At 37.2% G+C, this 17,267-nt stretch overlaps 1 protein-coding gene and 1 pseudogene across 1 annotated transcript in view; both read left to right on the top strand.

Annotated features, from left to right (window-relative positions):
- Positions 1–17,267, top strand: part of LOC104432108 (bifunctional purine biosynthesis protein PurH) — a 106,799-nt gene that overhangs the window by 83,054 nt on the left and 6,478 nt on the right. Inside the window, exon 2 of the mRNA XM_039317181.1 lies at positions 8,080–8,206. Within this exon, the coding sequence (XP_039173115.1) occupies positions 8,080–8,206 (127 nt within the window). The remainder of the gene's footprint in view (positions 1–8,079; positions 8,207–17,267) is intronic.
- On the top strand, positions 8,082–12,074 carry LOC104432244 (annotated as a pseudogene).

Below are 17,267 nucleotides of genomic sequence, written 5' to 3'. Positions count from 1 at the left end.
ATTTTGATAATTTAATTCCATTTGAGAGTTTGCTTTTTATTTTTATTCTATGGTAGGGGAGTTTGCTCCTTTCCTTATGGTTATGGTTTCTAGTCATAATTGAAGCTAACTCGATGCTTGATTGCTTAATCCAAAATAAAAACCCATAACGAAACAAAAAATTAAAGAAGGAAGCAAACCTTTAAATATATCAATTTGCAATACCATATGAGAAATAATTGATCTCACAAAAAACCCAAAACTAGTAAACTTGTGATAAATTTATTCCAAAATAATTTTTTTGACTACCAAAAACTTGAATCTGGTATATCCATGACAAACTTATTTTTCCTTAGTTTTTATTAAATTTTGGCATCAAATTGTTGAGTTGGATGACACTTGTCAGTTGACTAGTGTATCAGTTTGGGGTTTTACCCTTCATTTGTCACAAAAGTACCAATTTTATGGTTTTTATGGTATCAATCCAATTTAACGGATGGTAAACTTGTCATAAATGGACCAATTTGGAGTTTTTTGTGGTAAAAAAATTCGTTTGAGATAAATTTGTGACATATGTACCAATTAAGGGCTTTACTTGGTTAAAAAATAAGTTTGGAGTAAATTTATCATATGTGTATCACTTTAGAGTTTTTTATGATATAAATCCAAAGAGAAAATCCAGGATGACTATTAGGATTTGCCATGTGATTTACATCGTTTGCTCCTTCAACATGCATTCCTATATAAAAGAATAGAAAGTATGGTGATGGCCCAGTGGAGGTGGGGCCATGGTTCTTTCTCAACGTGCACGATGGAGCAATTCCACGCATACATAGTTCACTTTTTTCCTTAGCTTATGTTGATGAAATCTGCCAAAAGTGGACCCTCTTTTTTTCCTAGCTTCACTTAAGTTGTGCATCTTCCTCCATTGTAGTCATTCATTATGCTACTTCATCAAAATCAAACTACTGTTAGTTTTGGTCTTAGTTTCTTTTTATTTCTAATTTATGTTTTTTTTTTTGGTCCTTTTCAATTCAAGATGAAGAAAAACACAAAGTAGAGTTTTTTTACGGTGCCATTAGTCTTCCAATCTACAAAATATGCATACCATAGACGTGTTGAAAGTTTTTACAGTTGCAAGCATCATCGAAAAGCGAATTCATGCTTGCAACTGCAAGAACTTTCAACACGTCTATGGAATGCAAATGTTGCAGATTGGAAGATTAATGGCATCATAGAAAACTCTACTTTGTGTTTTTCTTCATCTGGAATTGAAAAGGACAAAAATAAAAAAACATAAATTAGCAATTCCACGCACATATAGTTCACTGTCAACATATGAAAGTCCCTATCCACCTACTTAACGCAATATAATTCATTGTCAACATATTAGATATTGAAGAAGATGATTTATGCTGATAATGGGTTGCAATGAGAAAAACTAATATTAGAATATTACGTAAAAATAACAATGTCAAATGCAATAAAGGATAGATATACTCTAATAACCAACGAATGAAGTTTGCAATATTAATAGAACTAAAAATAATAGAAATAAAGACGTCATCTTGATATTTTTAATTATGGTAAAGTTGAGCCCATTTTGTGGGCCCATTGAGACTTCTCTGAACTCAGAATAATTCAAAGAGTTCATTATTTTCTTATAGAGGGTGAAAAGAGAGTCACAAACGTGAGTTAGGTTTATGTAAACTGTGAACCCATTTAATATCCATATTATATTTAAACTCACTTACTTAATATAACTAACCCAAATAACAACTTAGTCCATATTATATGGGTTAAAAGTGGGTTTATGCCCCCATTTTGATAGGTCTAGCAATTATCCAGCTCTTTTCATGTAGGACAAGCCCTTGAGAAGTGTGTAAGTAAATAGAGAAAGTGGCCTTCATTTTTTATTTTTTTTTGGAGAAGATAGAGCATGGCTAATGTTGTGCTCATTTGAGTGTTGCTTTCTATTCTTTTAATTGATGTAAGATTTTGGCAATTTAATTACATTTGAGATCTAAATATAAGGTGTTGTCTTAGATGGTAAGGAGGTTTACTCTTTTCCTTATGGTCATGGTTTTGAGTCTTATTGAAAGTTAACTCAACACTTGATTCCTCAATCCAAAATAAAAACTCATAACGAAACAAAAAATTAAAGGAAGAAAACCTTTAAATATATTAATTTGCAATACCATATGAGAAAAAGTTAATATCACCAAAAAAAAAAAATCCAAAACTAGTACACCTATGATAAATTTATCATGAATTGATTTTTTTTACTACCAAAAATCTCAAACCGGTACGCTTGTGAGAAATTTACATTTTGTTAGTTTCTGTTAAGTTTTGCCATCAAATTGATAAATTGGATGACACGTGTCAGTTGATGGGTATACAAATTTGGGATTTTACCCTCTGTTTGTCATAGATATACTAATTTTATGATTTTTGTAGTATCAATCCTATTTAACGAATGATAAATTTGTTACAAATACATAAATTTGGGGTTTTTTGTGTATTTAAAATATTAGTTTAATATAAATTTTTGACATATGTACCAATTAAGGGCTTTTCGTGGTCAAAAAATAAATTTGGAGTAAATTTATCATAGGATTAATATCGGTTTAGGGTTTTTCATGTTATTAATCCATTAATCACATACTATAGAAATCTTTTTACAAGTTATTACTTAGAGTTAGTGGCAATTTGTTGGCCACCATAAATTTCCATAATTTTGTATGTCGCTAGTGATTCATTTATCTCTATGGCACAACTCATTGCTCCAAATAAGAATTTATTGACTTGTAAAAGTCCTAATTTGAGAGGAATATTCACCAACCCTAGTTATCGGTGGGTTGGAAAGTTAGGCATAAATCATTTCATTGGTGACTTTTGACTTATCAAATTACGCCACTTCGAGGGTGCAATCCAATGAGTACAGCCAATTTTGGCCCAAAATACAATTCTGGCTTGCTTGGAAAAATTATTCTCTTTATGTCCAACCCTTTTAAAAAGGTTGATGAAGAAAACTTCAGATTAACTAAAACTCTGTTTTTGGACAACACAACATTGATTTGCTTAATCTTTTTAATTTTCTAGATTTTTTTTCTTTTCTTCTTTTATTTCCTTTTTTAGCCAACGATGTCGACACCAGATTTGGCATTGGAACATTTCTTTTGTGGGATATAGTATCCATAAGCACGAATAATACATTGTATGCAATTTATGAACGAGGTTTGGTCTGTAGTGCAACCATTTTCAGTATGATTAATCATTAACCAAGCACATGTATGTTGCTACATTCTATATATAATCTTCCTTCAATGTTGAAATCATAGTGGCAAAATTATCTATCATTCGTCGCATTGAAGTTTTGTCTTGATAATCTTTTTTATAATATGATATTTGTTTTGATTATTTCTCTATCAATTGTAAATTCACACATTAATTAATTTTGATAGTCTTATCTTCCACTTGTTCATTTTTTTTTCTTTTTTTTTCCCTTTTGTTTAAGCATTCCAAATGATCTTACTACACTAATTTACATTAGCTTTTAAAACCATTTAGGAAATGCAATCTAAATCTTGAATCTTTTTGAAAAGTTGCAATGTAGTCCTTTCGATCATCATTTGTTTTTCCAATTTTTTTGTACAACCTGTAATCACCTACTATAGAAACCTTTTTACAAGTTATCGCTTAGAGTGAATGGCAATTTGTCGGCCACCATAAATTTTCATAATTTTGAACATCGCTAGTGATACATTCATCTCTATGGCACGACACATTTCTCCAAAAGAGAATTTATTGACTTGTAAAAGTCATAATTTGAGAGAACATTCACCAATCCTCGTTAACGGTGGGTTGGAAAATTATGCATAAATCACTTCATTTGTGACTTTTGACTTATTAAATTATGCCCACTTTGAGGGTGCAATCCAATCGGTACGGCCAATCTTGGCCCAAAATACAACTCTGGTTTGCGCAGAAAAATTATTGTCTTCACGTCCAACCCCTTTGAAAAGGTTGAGCATGAAGAATACTTCAGATTGACTATAATCTGTTTTTGGACAGCACAATACTGATTTGCTTAATCTTTTTAATTTTCTAGATTTTTTTCATTTCTTCTTTTATTTCTTTTTCTAGTAAGCGATGTCGACATTAGATCTGGCGTTGAAACATTTCTTGTGTGAGATATAGTCCCCATAAGCATGAATAATACATTGTATGTAATTTATGAATGAGGTCTGGTCTGTAGTTGTCATGATTGGTAAGAGATAAAAAAAAATGAAAATGAAAGTTGTGGTTTATACCAATCCGAATGTTGAAAAAGCATATTAAATAAAGAATATTTGTCCTATTTTCGTGAGAAGTGATATAAAAGCCTAACTTTGGTGACTAATGATGACATCCCGAATATCAACAAAAGGCTTTGCGCTTTCCTTGGAACGACTGCTCTTCCCGCTCTCTTCCTCAGCCTCTTCCGATGAGAAATTCCATCATCTCATGGCTTCTTCTTGCAATATCCACGATCACCATCTTCTCCAACGTTGCTATGGCTTTAGCGTCAACCCAGTGTCTTGGCGTTGACCAGAGATTATTATTGCTCGAGCTGAGATACAGCCTTGTCTTCGACACCTCCATGTCGTCCAAGCTAGTACGCTGGGACCAAAGTGCTAATTCGTGGAGCGGCGTGACATGCGAGGACGGCCTCGTGGTTGGTCTCGATTTGAGCGAAGAGTCAATCTCTAGCGGAATCAACGGTTCCTCGAGCCTCTTTAGGCTCGAGTTCCTTCGAAGCCTGAACTTGGCGTTCAACGACTTCAACTCCATGGCGATTCCATCAGGCCTTGCTAATCTCAGCCGCTTGGCACATCTCAACTTGTCCAATGCCGGATTTGCTGGGCAGATTCCTGTGGAGCTATCGTGCCTAACGAAGTTACGTACTCTTGATCTCAGTCTTGTTTACAACACTTACGAGGGTTTGTTGAAACTTGAGAAGCCCTCTTTGAGGTCGCTAATTGGGGATTTGGGGGAGTTAAGGGAGCTGTACCTTGATGGGGTCTATGTGTCTGCTAAGGGAAGTGAGTGGTTCAATGTGTTGGCTTCTTCAGTGCCAAAACTCGAGGTGTTGAGCATGTCATATTGTTCTTTGTCTGGTACTATCGACCCTTCCCTTTTGAGTCTTGCTAATCTGTCGATCATTCGACTCGATGGCAATAACTTGTCCTCCACAGTTCCTAGTTTCCTAGCAAATTTTTCTAGCTTGAAAACTCTGAGCCTGGGGGAAGTTGGCCTATGGGGAGAATTTCCTCATGAAATCTTCCAAGTACAAACACTTCAAACCCTTGACCTATCATCCAATGTATTCCTTCAGGGTTCTATGCCAGAATTTCTAGAGAATGGTTCTCTTCAGACATTGATTCTTAGTGACACGAATATTTCCGGGAAGTTTCCAAATTCAATTGGTAATCTTAGAAATCTGTCAAGAATTGAATCAGAATCTGGCTTCTATGGAAATATCCCAAGCTCTTTCACAAGTCTCTCACGACTTTCTTATTTGGACTTCTCATCCAACAATTTTACTGGTCCAATTCCATCGCTTAGCAAGTCCAAGAATCTGATCGAAATCACTTTGTGCTACAATAATTTAATTGGTCCGATTGATTCAACACAATGGGAATCCCTCTCGAATCTTCTTGTTCTCGACCTGCGATTCAATTTACTTGAAGGAAATATTCCTTCATCTCTATTCACACATCCATCGATACTGGAGCTATCTCTTTCCGATAACCGATTTTCTGGTCAATTCAAGGAATCTTTTGATGCTCCATCACACATGCTACAAATTCTTGATTTGAGTAACAACAATATAGGAGGAGAACTATCGGCGTTTATATGGGAACTGCGAGAGCTCAACTTTCTCTCTCTTTCTTCCAATAATTTTAGTGGCTCATTCCATATTAACTTGATTCAGCAACTTAGAGATCTTTTGGAATTGGATCTTTCCTACAATAATTTCTCCATTGACGCCACAAATACTGCTTCCCAAGCCTCTTCATTCCCTGACCTTGCATCCTTAGATTTGGCTTCTTGCCAGTTGATAACATTCCCTCAATTTTTGGCTAACCAATCCAAATTGAAGTTTCTTGACCTCTCTAACAATTATATTCAAGGGGATGTACCAAGATGGATATGGACACTAGAAAGTCTTTATTATCTCAATTTGTCCTCTAATTTATTTGAAGATTTCGAAACACCCTTGGGCAATCTTACTTCTGGTCTGACGTTTGTCGACCTCCATTCAAACAGGCTTAGAGGGAATATGCCACCCTTGCCATCAAGTGCTTACTACTTGGATTTCTCAAGTAACAACATAAATTCTGTTATTCCGGATGACATCGGTAACAACCTACCAATCTTGCAATTCTTCTCCCTTTCAAAGAATAATTTCCATGGGTTCATCTCGCAATCTATTTGCAGAGTTCCTCTTTTAGTGCTTGACTTATCACATAACCATCTGGATGGAACTATTCCCGATTGTTTAATGGAGTTGGAGTCCCTCATGGTATTGAATATGAGGAATAACCAGTTGAATGGCGATATTCCACAAAACATCCCAGAAACATGCAAATTGAAGTCATTGGATATTAGTGAGAATTTGTTGTGGGGGCAGATTCCGTTGTCATTGGCAAATTGCACGCTATTAGATTTCGTGAACATCGGGGACAATCAAATAGACGGGCCATTTCCATGCCATTTCGAGTCTATATCGAGTCTCCGTGTCCTTGTTCTACGATCCAACAAATTGCATGGGGAAATTGGATGTCCACATAGTCGCGACTCTTGGCAGATGCTTCAAATCATTGACTTGTCTTCAAATCGTTTCGGCGGCACATTGCCTGCGAGTCTCCTCGCTTCTTGGGCAGCTATGAAGGCCAATGTTGACTTTGATCACCTGCAGTATGAGCTTTCCAATTCCCCATTATATGGGCTATCCTATGAATATACAATGAGTATAACCTTGAAAGATCTGCGAGTAGAACTCATTAAGATCCTGACTATTTTCACATCCATTGACTTCTCGGGCAATAGATTGGAGGGTCCAATACCATATACACTTGGAGATCTCAAGGCACTTCATGTCCTCAACCTATCACACAATGCTATCTCGGGTTCAATTCCTCCTATTTTGGGGAATTTGGGAAAACTCGAGTCTCTAGACCTATCAGGGAACTACCTTAATGGAACCATACCATCTCAACTTGCAAATCTCAATTTCCTTTCATTGTTGAACCTCTCAAACAATCAACTTGTAGGAAACATCCCAACAAGCGGACAGTTTCTCACGTTTTCCAAAAGTTCTTTTGAAGGAAACCTCAGATTGTGCGGGTTTTTGCTCAACAAAAGTTGCTCAATTACCACAAATGGCACGGAAGAAGCTGGTGCCAATGACAACAATGATGATAGGGAGAATAAGTGGTTTTACATGGGCATGCCACTTGGGTTTGTCATTGGCTTCTGGGCATTTTGTGGTCCATTAGCGTTTATGAGATCATGGAGGTTCGCTTATTATCGATTCTGGGACAAAGTGTTGTTTAGACTCTCACAAACATAAAGATTTCCCTTGAGGTTCAATTACTAAACTTGAGAAAGATTATTTTGTTCTTCTTCTCTTCATAATCAGAAAATGTACAGGGAATGTGGCAACTATATCTCCAACATTAATTAGCAAATTTATTCGCAGGATAGAAAAATGCAACTTCAAGAGCATTTAGCATTTTTGCCTTATGCCTTTGCCACGTCCACGACCGTCTTCCGGCGCAAAGCAAAGCATGTTGGGTTCTCCGACCGCCTCCACCTCCTCCTCCGCCGCCGCCGCCGCCGCTTTCCGGAGCTCTCTGCTTCACTCCTCCGCCGTTCACCGGACCAGAACTCGCCCTTCCAGCTCTCACCTGGTAGAAATTCTGACGCAATTCGTTCATCTCATTTTTTTTTTTTTTGTTTTCTTTTCGTTTTGTCCTTCTCTCGTTGTGTGGGTTTCGGTCTCAGCTCTCGACTCTATCCGCTTTCTCTCCGTCTTGCCTCATGGGGTTGCAGGTACCTGTGGCGTGTGTTCGACTTCAATCGTGTTCGTCGTCGCGCGCTGCTCCTCCGATCAAAGCCATGGCTGCCGAGGCTGAGATTCTGTCCGCGCCCGACAAGGAGCTGCGCCCTTCTTCTCCTCGTACCCCTCTTTTCTCTCATGTCTTTAACTTCTTCGTTGATCTTATCATTCCAGATTATGAAGAGGGCTGCTTCAGTGTCGTCGTTCTTTTCTTTCTGGGCGTGTGCTCTTTTTTATATGCAAAAAATCTGATTTTTTTTTTTTTTTTTTTTTTTTCAACTTTCAGGGAGCAAGCAGGCATTGATATCTTTGTCTGATAAAACTGATTTGGCTTATCTTGGAAAGGGCCTCCAGGAATTGGGGTGAGGACTTTACTTTGCACACTTCTCTTGTGTGCGTGTTCGTGTGCGTGTGCGTGTGGTGTAGCTTAGGTGCTGAAGCCACGCTGTTTTTGTTGGATTGGATTTTAGGCACGTTTCACTGCTTGTGGATAGTATATTTATACAGAGGTGCGCCTGGTATGATTTCTTGTCGGGTCAGCATATTCAAGTGTTCATGTTGTCTTAACCGATTAAAACATTTAGGTATACTGTTGTCTCAGCTGGAGCAACCGCATCTGCTCTGGAAAATGCCGGGTTGTCTGTCACCAAAGTGGAACAGCTTACTTGCTTCCCTTAGATGGTTTGTTTCTTTGTCCCTTACTTGCATTGTTTATTCTTTTCTTTCTTTAGTTTCCTTGTCTTAGGAGGCTGATTGTAATGAGTGATGACGACAGTCAAGATTGGCACTGCACTGATGCCATACAACTTGAAATCCCTCTCAGATTCAAGTGGTTTTTCTGGGATCTTCACAGCTTTTGCTAACGTTATCATGCTACGTCTATTCCTAACAATGGTGGCATAAATCATATAACTTAACCACTTCAGACTCTCCAGCTCATGACAAAAAAAAAAAAATTTCTAGTCGTTAATGCCTATCAAAGAATTTCAAGAGTTCCTCTGCTGAGACCGTATTTTCGACATTCTGTCGTGAATGTGAGTGCCATTTGTCCTTAGGCGGCATAGAGTACCTGATGCCCCAAACTTTTCTTTTCTCCCTTTTGAGATCCATTCATCCTTACAAACTTGTTGAACCATTGAAACCTAGCGCATCTCTTTTCTTCTTCTCTGCAAATAGTCCTTGTCTTACTAAAAGTTAAAGTGAGTGCACTTCAATCTTGATTCTCTAGAGAAATCAGATGCGGATTTGCACTGTGCTTGCTAGTATCCTTCACTATGGATAATTACTTCCCTACTAAATTCAAGATCACAATATTCAATTAGTACATTTCAAGAAGTCATGGTGCCTCTCTTTGTGGGAGGCTATGATATCTTAGTCGTTTGAGACTTTTGACCAAAGGATTTCCCTCTTTAACATTCACATATGATAATTTCATCTCTTTTCTCTGCAACTGGACACACACCAAACAGAATAATCTTCTTTTGGCAAAATGATTTAGATTTTAATTTGGGAATGTCACATTACTCTAGTTAACAGCTGGATGGTCGCGTAAAGACCTTGCATCCTCATATTCATGGAGGAATTTTTGCTGGGAGAGATCAACGGCATCACATGGAGGCTCTTGATAAGCACAGAATTGGTGAGTTGTCCTGTGGTAATATTCTGACCATTTTTCAGCTTAGAAATTCTGAGGATAAACAAATAATGTTCTTGGCGTTACTATGCTCCTACATAATTTTACTATACTAAATGCAAGATAGAACTTGTGTAGGTACTTCTGATGTAGTGGTGGTTAATTTGTATCCTTTCTATGACAAAGCTACCTCTGTGGTTGATTTGAAGATGGAATTGATAATGTTGATATTGGTGGTCCTGCCATGATCAGTGCTGCCACAAAGGTCTTTTACTATTACACGTTCATGTTCATTGTTATTAGAGCATAGACTTGCTTATGGTTCAGTTTTTGCTTCATTGCATCTCAATTTGGACTTATGAGAGAATATGATTGTATTGGTGTCTTAAGTCACACTGGGCTTGCGGATATCCAGCAAACTTTGCTATGATGGCATTTGTAACTAAGGCATGTAATTGACTGAAAAGGTGTTAACTTTTCCATTGAGATTGCGACTCCAGATTATCTTCTTACTAGTTGGGTAATGATTTCTCTCATGCTTTTATGCTACAACAACAATTTCTCTTGTGATGCTTGTTAAATTATAAACTAAAATACATATGTCTGATATGTTGCACTTTTTTTGAAGAATTGTTGCTGGCTTTGTGCCTTTATGTATCAATATGCACGTGGTAAATTTTTCTGTAATTTTGCATCAAGTGCCATTATATGCCCTTAATCTGAATTAATGTTGGCATTTATCTTCTAACAGAATCGTCAGGATGTCCTCGTTGTGGTTGATTTACATGACTACCCTGTGCTGCTGGAGTTCCTGAAGAGTAATGGAGATGATCAACAGTTCCATAGAAAGCTTTCTTGGAAGGCCTTTCAACGTGTTGCTTCCTATGATTCTGCAGTGTTAGAGTGGCTCTGGAGACAAACAACTGGAGGTATTCATCTGGTTCGTGTTCTCAATCGATGTCATAGTCACTAAGGCAATTGAAAATGCGTGTAGGTCTAAACACATTCAAGTAAGGGGCATTTTTAGAGACTTTGTATGCTTTAGTTTGTTTCCTTTGGAAATCAATAATTTCAGTAGGTTGTGTTACCTTGTTAGTTTTTAACTGATTTATGTGGAGGTTGACAACTCTTCCTTTTGATAGAGAAATTCCCTTCTAGCTTAACAGTGCCTCTATCTCTTAAAAGTTCTCTTTGTTATGGTGAAAATCCGCACCAGAAGGCTGCATGTGGACAAGAGTCTTGCTGAGGTTAATGGAGGTGGTATTGCAACTGCAATCGAACATCATGGAAAGGTGAGTCCTTGAATGTCATATTTTTACATCAAGGTCAATCTTTTGAGGAAGCTGAAATTGCAGCGGATCTAGTAATTATCTAGCTTTGAAAACTTCATTAGATAGAGGAGGCAGTTTCTAAAAATTGAATCTTGTTATTGAATCTAAATAATAGACGCTATTTTCATCTAATAGCTAAAGCTTTTTGATAAATTGACAAAGGCCACAAGAAATCAATATGGTATTAGAACAGGAGGTACTTATTTCGAATCTCTCAGGCACTTTATTTGCTTCTTCAACATAATGATCTTCCACCCTTCAATATGTGGTAAAATGCTAGTGTATGTGATGGAAAATATAGAGAATTTATATACCAAATTACTCCATCTAACAGGTAGCTTCAACTTTTGGTTTTGTTGGCAGTTTGACATAATTCTACAAATCTTTCTTAAGGAGCATCTAGTTTCTTTTCTTTTCTAGGTCAACTATCTGTATATTTTAGTGCGCAGAATGTTTAGTTATAAGGAAACACTAATAATGTTTTGTGAAGGAGATTAGTGATGCAGGGGACTAATTGGCTTCGTTTTTAGTATCATAACCATATGTCTTTGAGATGGGATTAGGTGCTCTTTAGAAGTCTCTTAGCAACTGCAAGAACAGTTTTTTTATAAAGTTCTTTTACTTCATCAACAGATCATGGTAACAATAGCAGATTCATCTCTCATTTTTTGTGAACTATGTATTGACGCTGCAGGAAATGCCATATAACTATCTGGATGCGGATGCTGCCTGGAATTACTTATCCGATTTTAGCGACCCTACATGTGTCATTGTAAAGCATACAAATCCTGTGGGGTGGCTTCCGGTGGTGATATTCTTGAAGCATACAGATTGGCAGTCAAAAGTTAGTGCATATTGTGGTGTAGTGGCCTCCAACGTAGAAATTGATGAGGTATATACTTATTTCACTATGTCAGTTACAAAGGGAGAATTCTAGTTTCCTTATATGGTAGACCCACCGAATCCAAGTGTAATAAACTGAAAGTGGCTTCTCATTTCTTAACCCGTAGAGTTCCAGATTGAATCTCATTGTTGAGTCAACTATTATGAGCTACGAATTAGGCTATAAATGTTCTGCCTATGGTCACATTCCGTAATGTATTATAATTCTCTGATAAATAAAAAGGAGCACGAGTTTTTGAAACTTAAAAACCTCATTCAGCATGGGCATCCCTCGAAATTGGAACAACGGTAGTGGTGCAGGTGCGGGTCTCCTATTGCTGAGTCAGTGTTGTAATGTTTCACTTGATACAGTTGATTGAGCTGAACATCGACACTAACCTTGCAACGGATGGTGAAACTCGAATGTTCTATGGGATTGTGGTGGCACCCAAGGACTCAAAGATGGGGCTAGAGGTTCTCCGTGGAAAGTCGAAAACGTTGAGGATCCTGGAAGCGAAGAAGACTGAAAAAGGGCAGCTTTCATCGAGACAGGTCGGTGGGGGATGGCTGGCTCAGGATTCCGATGATTTGACTCCCACAGACATTCAATTCAATGCGGTCTCAGGGACGACTCCGCAGGAGAGCGAGCTGGTAGATGCAAAGTCTGCATGGCTCTGCGTTGAGCACGTCATGTATACTTACACTCCAAATTTTAAGACTCCTGGTGCAGTTACCTGAAGAAAAAATATTAAGTCAGTCTTATATCCATTACACGCATTTCAATATAATTCAGAATTTTTCAACCTTTCCAATATAGTTCTAATGTTGTGGCGTTCTAATTATACGTCTCTACGACAGAACATTATTTCGTAGCAAGTAATTGGGTCTGAAATAAAATGACCCTTACCAAAGAAAATTCTGTTATGAAATATGAGGGTTGAAATTTATAATGGAGGCTGATGCAGGTTTCAATCACCTGCAATAAGAGTTATTCCAAATAAGGAGGCTCTATTATGAAGATACTGCGAGTTTAACTTTCAAAAGTCTGAAACCATATCAATACTTTAAAAATTATAAAACAAATAAAATTACTCAAAAATCATTTTGAATAAATTTCTCCATGTAAATCATCAGCTGAGCCCACAGGACAGCCAATGATGATTGAATTGCCACATCACTATTTTCAAGTGAAAATTGGCAAGCATCATCACTATTTTCAAGCGAAAAGTGGCAAGCAAAGACTATATTGGACTCCGACGCAAAAGTTAAGAAATGTATTTGACCCATTGAAAATGATAGAACTACATTGGAATCTATCATAGATTTAGGATTAAATTAGTAATATTGCCCACCTTTACTAAACCTAGCCTTGATAATCTTATCCGAACGTTGGAAAAAGACTGGAATTTTTTTAAAGAAAGCTGAGAAAGGAGTAAAGGATTGATGGAAAGGAAAAGACTGAAATGTTCAGAATAAAAAGAAAAAAATAGTTGTGTTAAAAAATACAATGGTTGAGATTCATAAGAAAAGTTGGCACTTATTTATTTTAGTAGATAGAGTTTACATAATACTTGAACTTTACAATTATATTTTCCTATTCACTTTAACAATTATTTAAGGACTTCTGCTACTAGTTGATAATGTTTTGAATGCCTCAGCCAACAGATGTTCCCTTGCTAGTGGGATTAAGTTCGATTTTAATTCCTTAACTTATGTTGCCTATGCAATTGGATCCTTTAATTCTTATATATATTTGGGGAATCAACTCCTCCAACTCTACCCCATTCTCGGTCAAGTCCCTAAATAACTCTTAGTATGTTGGTGTGGTATGCTAGGATGATTTTTTTATTATTATTATTATTATTATTATTATTATTATTATTATTATTATTATTATTATTATTATTATTATTATTATTATTATTGAAAGAGGTAAAAGTCAATACTGTATAAAAAAAAAAACTAGTTTTATTCTAAGAAAAATAAGAGAGTAATATGTAGAAGACAAAGGAGGAAAAGCGAGAGACACGGGAAGTGTTGGAGGATTTGGCGGCCACCAACGTTGTGGCAATGATTGGTGATGGTTGGAAAATGTGAAGAACTTGTAATAAGTTCGACCTTCAAAGAAGCGGTCATGGTGAACTCCAGCTATCTATCGAAGTGGTAATGGCTTGCTCTATTGGGTATCCAATCGCATAAATATTATGAACTGGATTAAAAAAGGATTTATCCCAATTTGAAGAAAAAGCCTCAACTTGAATGAAATACATTACACTCAATATTGACTTGATCAGGTGTTTTACTAGTATTTTCTCACGTGCTTCTTCGACCTCAGGTTGTAATTGCTTTTTTATGTGCAAACTAATCAAGCTACTCAAGCTCGCTTAAATTATTAAGAGTTCAAGTGGGCACATCCATGCCTCATAAGTTTGGATTTTATGAAAGTTAAATTTGAGCTCAAGCTTGAATTAATCTCCGGTAGAAACACATTTATGAGCTCAGGTTGTGACGTTCTGGGTTTAATGTCTTATTTCTTGGTAATGGGATGAAGAATTCGAGAAAGGAATAAAATAAGATAAAAAAGGGAGGAAAAAAGAAAAAGCAAAAAAATAATAATAGAAAACTATAAAATGGAAGAGGGGCTCCGGCCGTGCAGAGGAAACCATCAGGGGAAGAAAAGAAAATAATAAAAGAAAAGGAAAAGAAAAAGAACTAAGGAGAATTAATTGAAATATTAGTAGTGATATTAAAAAAAAAAGAAAGAGATTTTAGAAAAAAAAAAAAAAAAGTAGTCAGAGCGGGTGGACAGGCAGGATCGGGTTTACCCGGTCCAAACTTGCTTTCTTGAATATAATATTTCGAAAAAATTAAAAATTAAAAATAAAAATTAAAAATTAAAAATTAAAAATTCTTCAAAATTAAAATATAAAAGAGAAAAGAATATCAATTATAATTTATAATATTAAAAATTGCACAACAATTTATAAAAATTAAAAATTAAATTAATTTTTTTGGAAAAAATTGCTTCATTATTTTTTGGAGAAACTCTAAAATCAAACCCTTTTTTTTTTTTCTTTTTTTTTTTTTTCTTCTTCTTCTTCTTCTTCTTCTTTTTTCCTTAAGCCAGTTGCAAGCCTCGGCAATGGTCAACAACTAGCCAAATGAGGACCAATGACCCCATCGGAGTGTCATCAAGCCGAGCTTCATTGGTGGCTAGGCGAGGTCAATCTCCCCTAGCTAAGGCAAGGTCAAGTCTCATCCAACCATGGCAAGGCTCGGCCTCGTTAAGCCACTACGAGGTTGGTGTTGCTCAACCATGGCCACTAGTGGTTAGGCGAGTTTGATCTCACTAGATCTGGGTTAGGTCAATCTTATTAGCCACATCGAGGCTTGACATTGCCAAGGGCTGGGGATGCCCCGGCAAGGTCGCCACTCCTCATTTGACTAGTGTTGATACCTACATCTTGCTTTGACTTAATCGCATAGAAAATTAGGAACTAATTCTTAACTCCTAGCAAAAATAATTTGCATCACATATAGACATTGAGAGCATTAGCATCACTTGTACTAATCATTGAATTTTTTGAGTTTTTCTCTATAAAACTAGGGTTAATACCCTAAAACCCCAAACCGGGTACACTTGTGACAAATTTATCCCAAACTATTTTTTTGACCACCAAAAACCCCAAACTGGTATACCTTTGACAAATTTACCCCAAACTGATACACTTGTGACAAATTTACTCTATGTTAGTTTTCGTTAAATTTTATTATCAAATTATTAGGTTAAATGACACGTAACAGTTAACCAATATACTAATTTAGGATTTTACGTTCCGTTTGTCACAGTTTACAATTTTTATGATTTTTTTGTGGTATTAATCCAATTTAGCATAGGGTATATTTGTCACAAATTTACCAGTTTAGAATTTTTTGTAGTCGAATAAATTAGTTTGTGGTAAATTTGTCATAAATGTACCAATTTAGGGTTTTTTTATAGTCAATCGGGATAAATTTGTCACAAATTTACCAGTTTGGGGTTTTTCATAGTCAAAAATAATAGTTTGGGGTAAATTTATCGGTTTGGGGTTTTCAGGGATTAACCCATAAAATTATTATTAAAGTTATTATTTTTTTATTTCCATTTAAAAAAGAAGAAAAAGAAAAGATAGAGAGAGAAGCTGAATAGGGCCGGGCCAGACCTGGGCCTGCCCCGGCCCTCCTTTCCTTTCCCACTTTTCATTTTTCCCCGCAACCCGGCTCACCGAATTTTTTCCCTATGCGGCACATGGTCCGGCCCACCTCTTTTCTTCCTCAGCCCAGCCCGTTCGCTCCCCCTTCTTTCTCCTCCACGGCTCGCCTCGGCCCCCGGCATGGCGACAGACAGGGAAGAAGGACGGCTGTACGAAGCGAGGATGGCGAGGACGTTGGCGACAAGCGTCTCGCGATGCCAGCATAGGAAAAGTCGCGCGGCACGGGGCGAGCGGGCGTCGCAGTGGAGAAGAGAGAGAAAGGACCGAGAGGGGGATAAAGGTCGAGGAGGCAACGTTCGGATGGTGGGCCTTTTTCCTTTTTCTTTTCTTTTCTGGTTTTTCTACTGGAGAGAGCTCGAGAGAGCTCGAGAGAGAGAGCTTGGGTGGGCTGGTTCTTGGCATGAGAGAGAGGGACAGAGAGAGGGTTCTGGTATTTTTTGGGCTGCAACCTCTCCACACATACGGACGTGAGCGGTACCACCTTTTTCTTGGCCGGAAGCAGATCGCAAAGGAGCCAGAAGGCGGCGTCGCAAGAGTCGTGGAGTGAGAGAAAGAGACAGACGTGCGCTAGCCTCGAGCTCCGACCCGACAAGACGACGACGATCGACAATCGCGCTCGGGCCTCGACCGCCGACCCTCGACTGACGCGTGCCTCTCCCCACGGTGAGTGTCTCTGAGTTTTATTTTGATTTGCTTCGAGCTGCGCTGATTTTCCGAGGATCCCGGTTCGGAGATGTGCAGGGCAACCGGACGTAACCCAATCTATCGAAATTGCCGGTCATTCACCACCCTCAAACCGGGTGGGGCCTGAATTTGGACGACTAAGTGTGTGTTTATTTGTGTTTTTTTTTTTTTTTTTTTGTCGTGAACACAATTTCTATTTTTTTTTGTTCTTTAAAACAAAAAAAAAACATAATCGCATTTATTTACGTTTTTTTTCCGGACTTGTTTCTATTTTAAAAATAAATTTGGAATAAAACAAGAAAAACTTGTTTCTTGTTCGAACACTTTCGAAAAATAAATTTTCTCTCTATTTTTTTTATTTTCTTTTCTTTTCTTCTTCTTTCCTTCTTCTTTTTCTT

The sequence above is a fragment of the Eucalyptus grandis genome, chromosome 1 (genome assembly GCF_016545825.1).
Source record: "Eucalyptus grandis isolate ANBG69807.140 chromosome 1, ASM1654582v1, whole genome shotgun sequence".
NCBI lineage: Eukaryota > Viridiplantae > Streptophyta > Magnoliopsida > Myrtales > Myrtaceae > Eucalyptus > Eucalyptus grandis.
The sequence above is the reverse complement of the archived record's forward strand: the minus strand, read 5'-3'. Positions and strand labels throughout refer to the sequence as shown.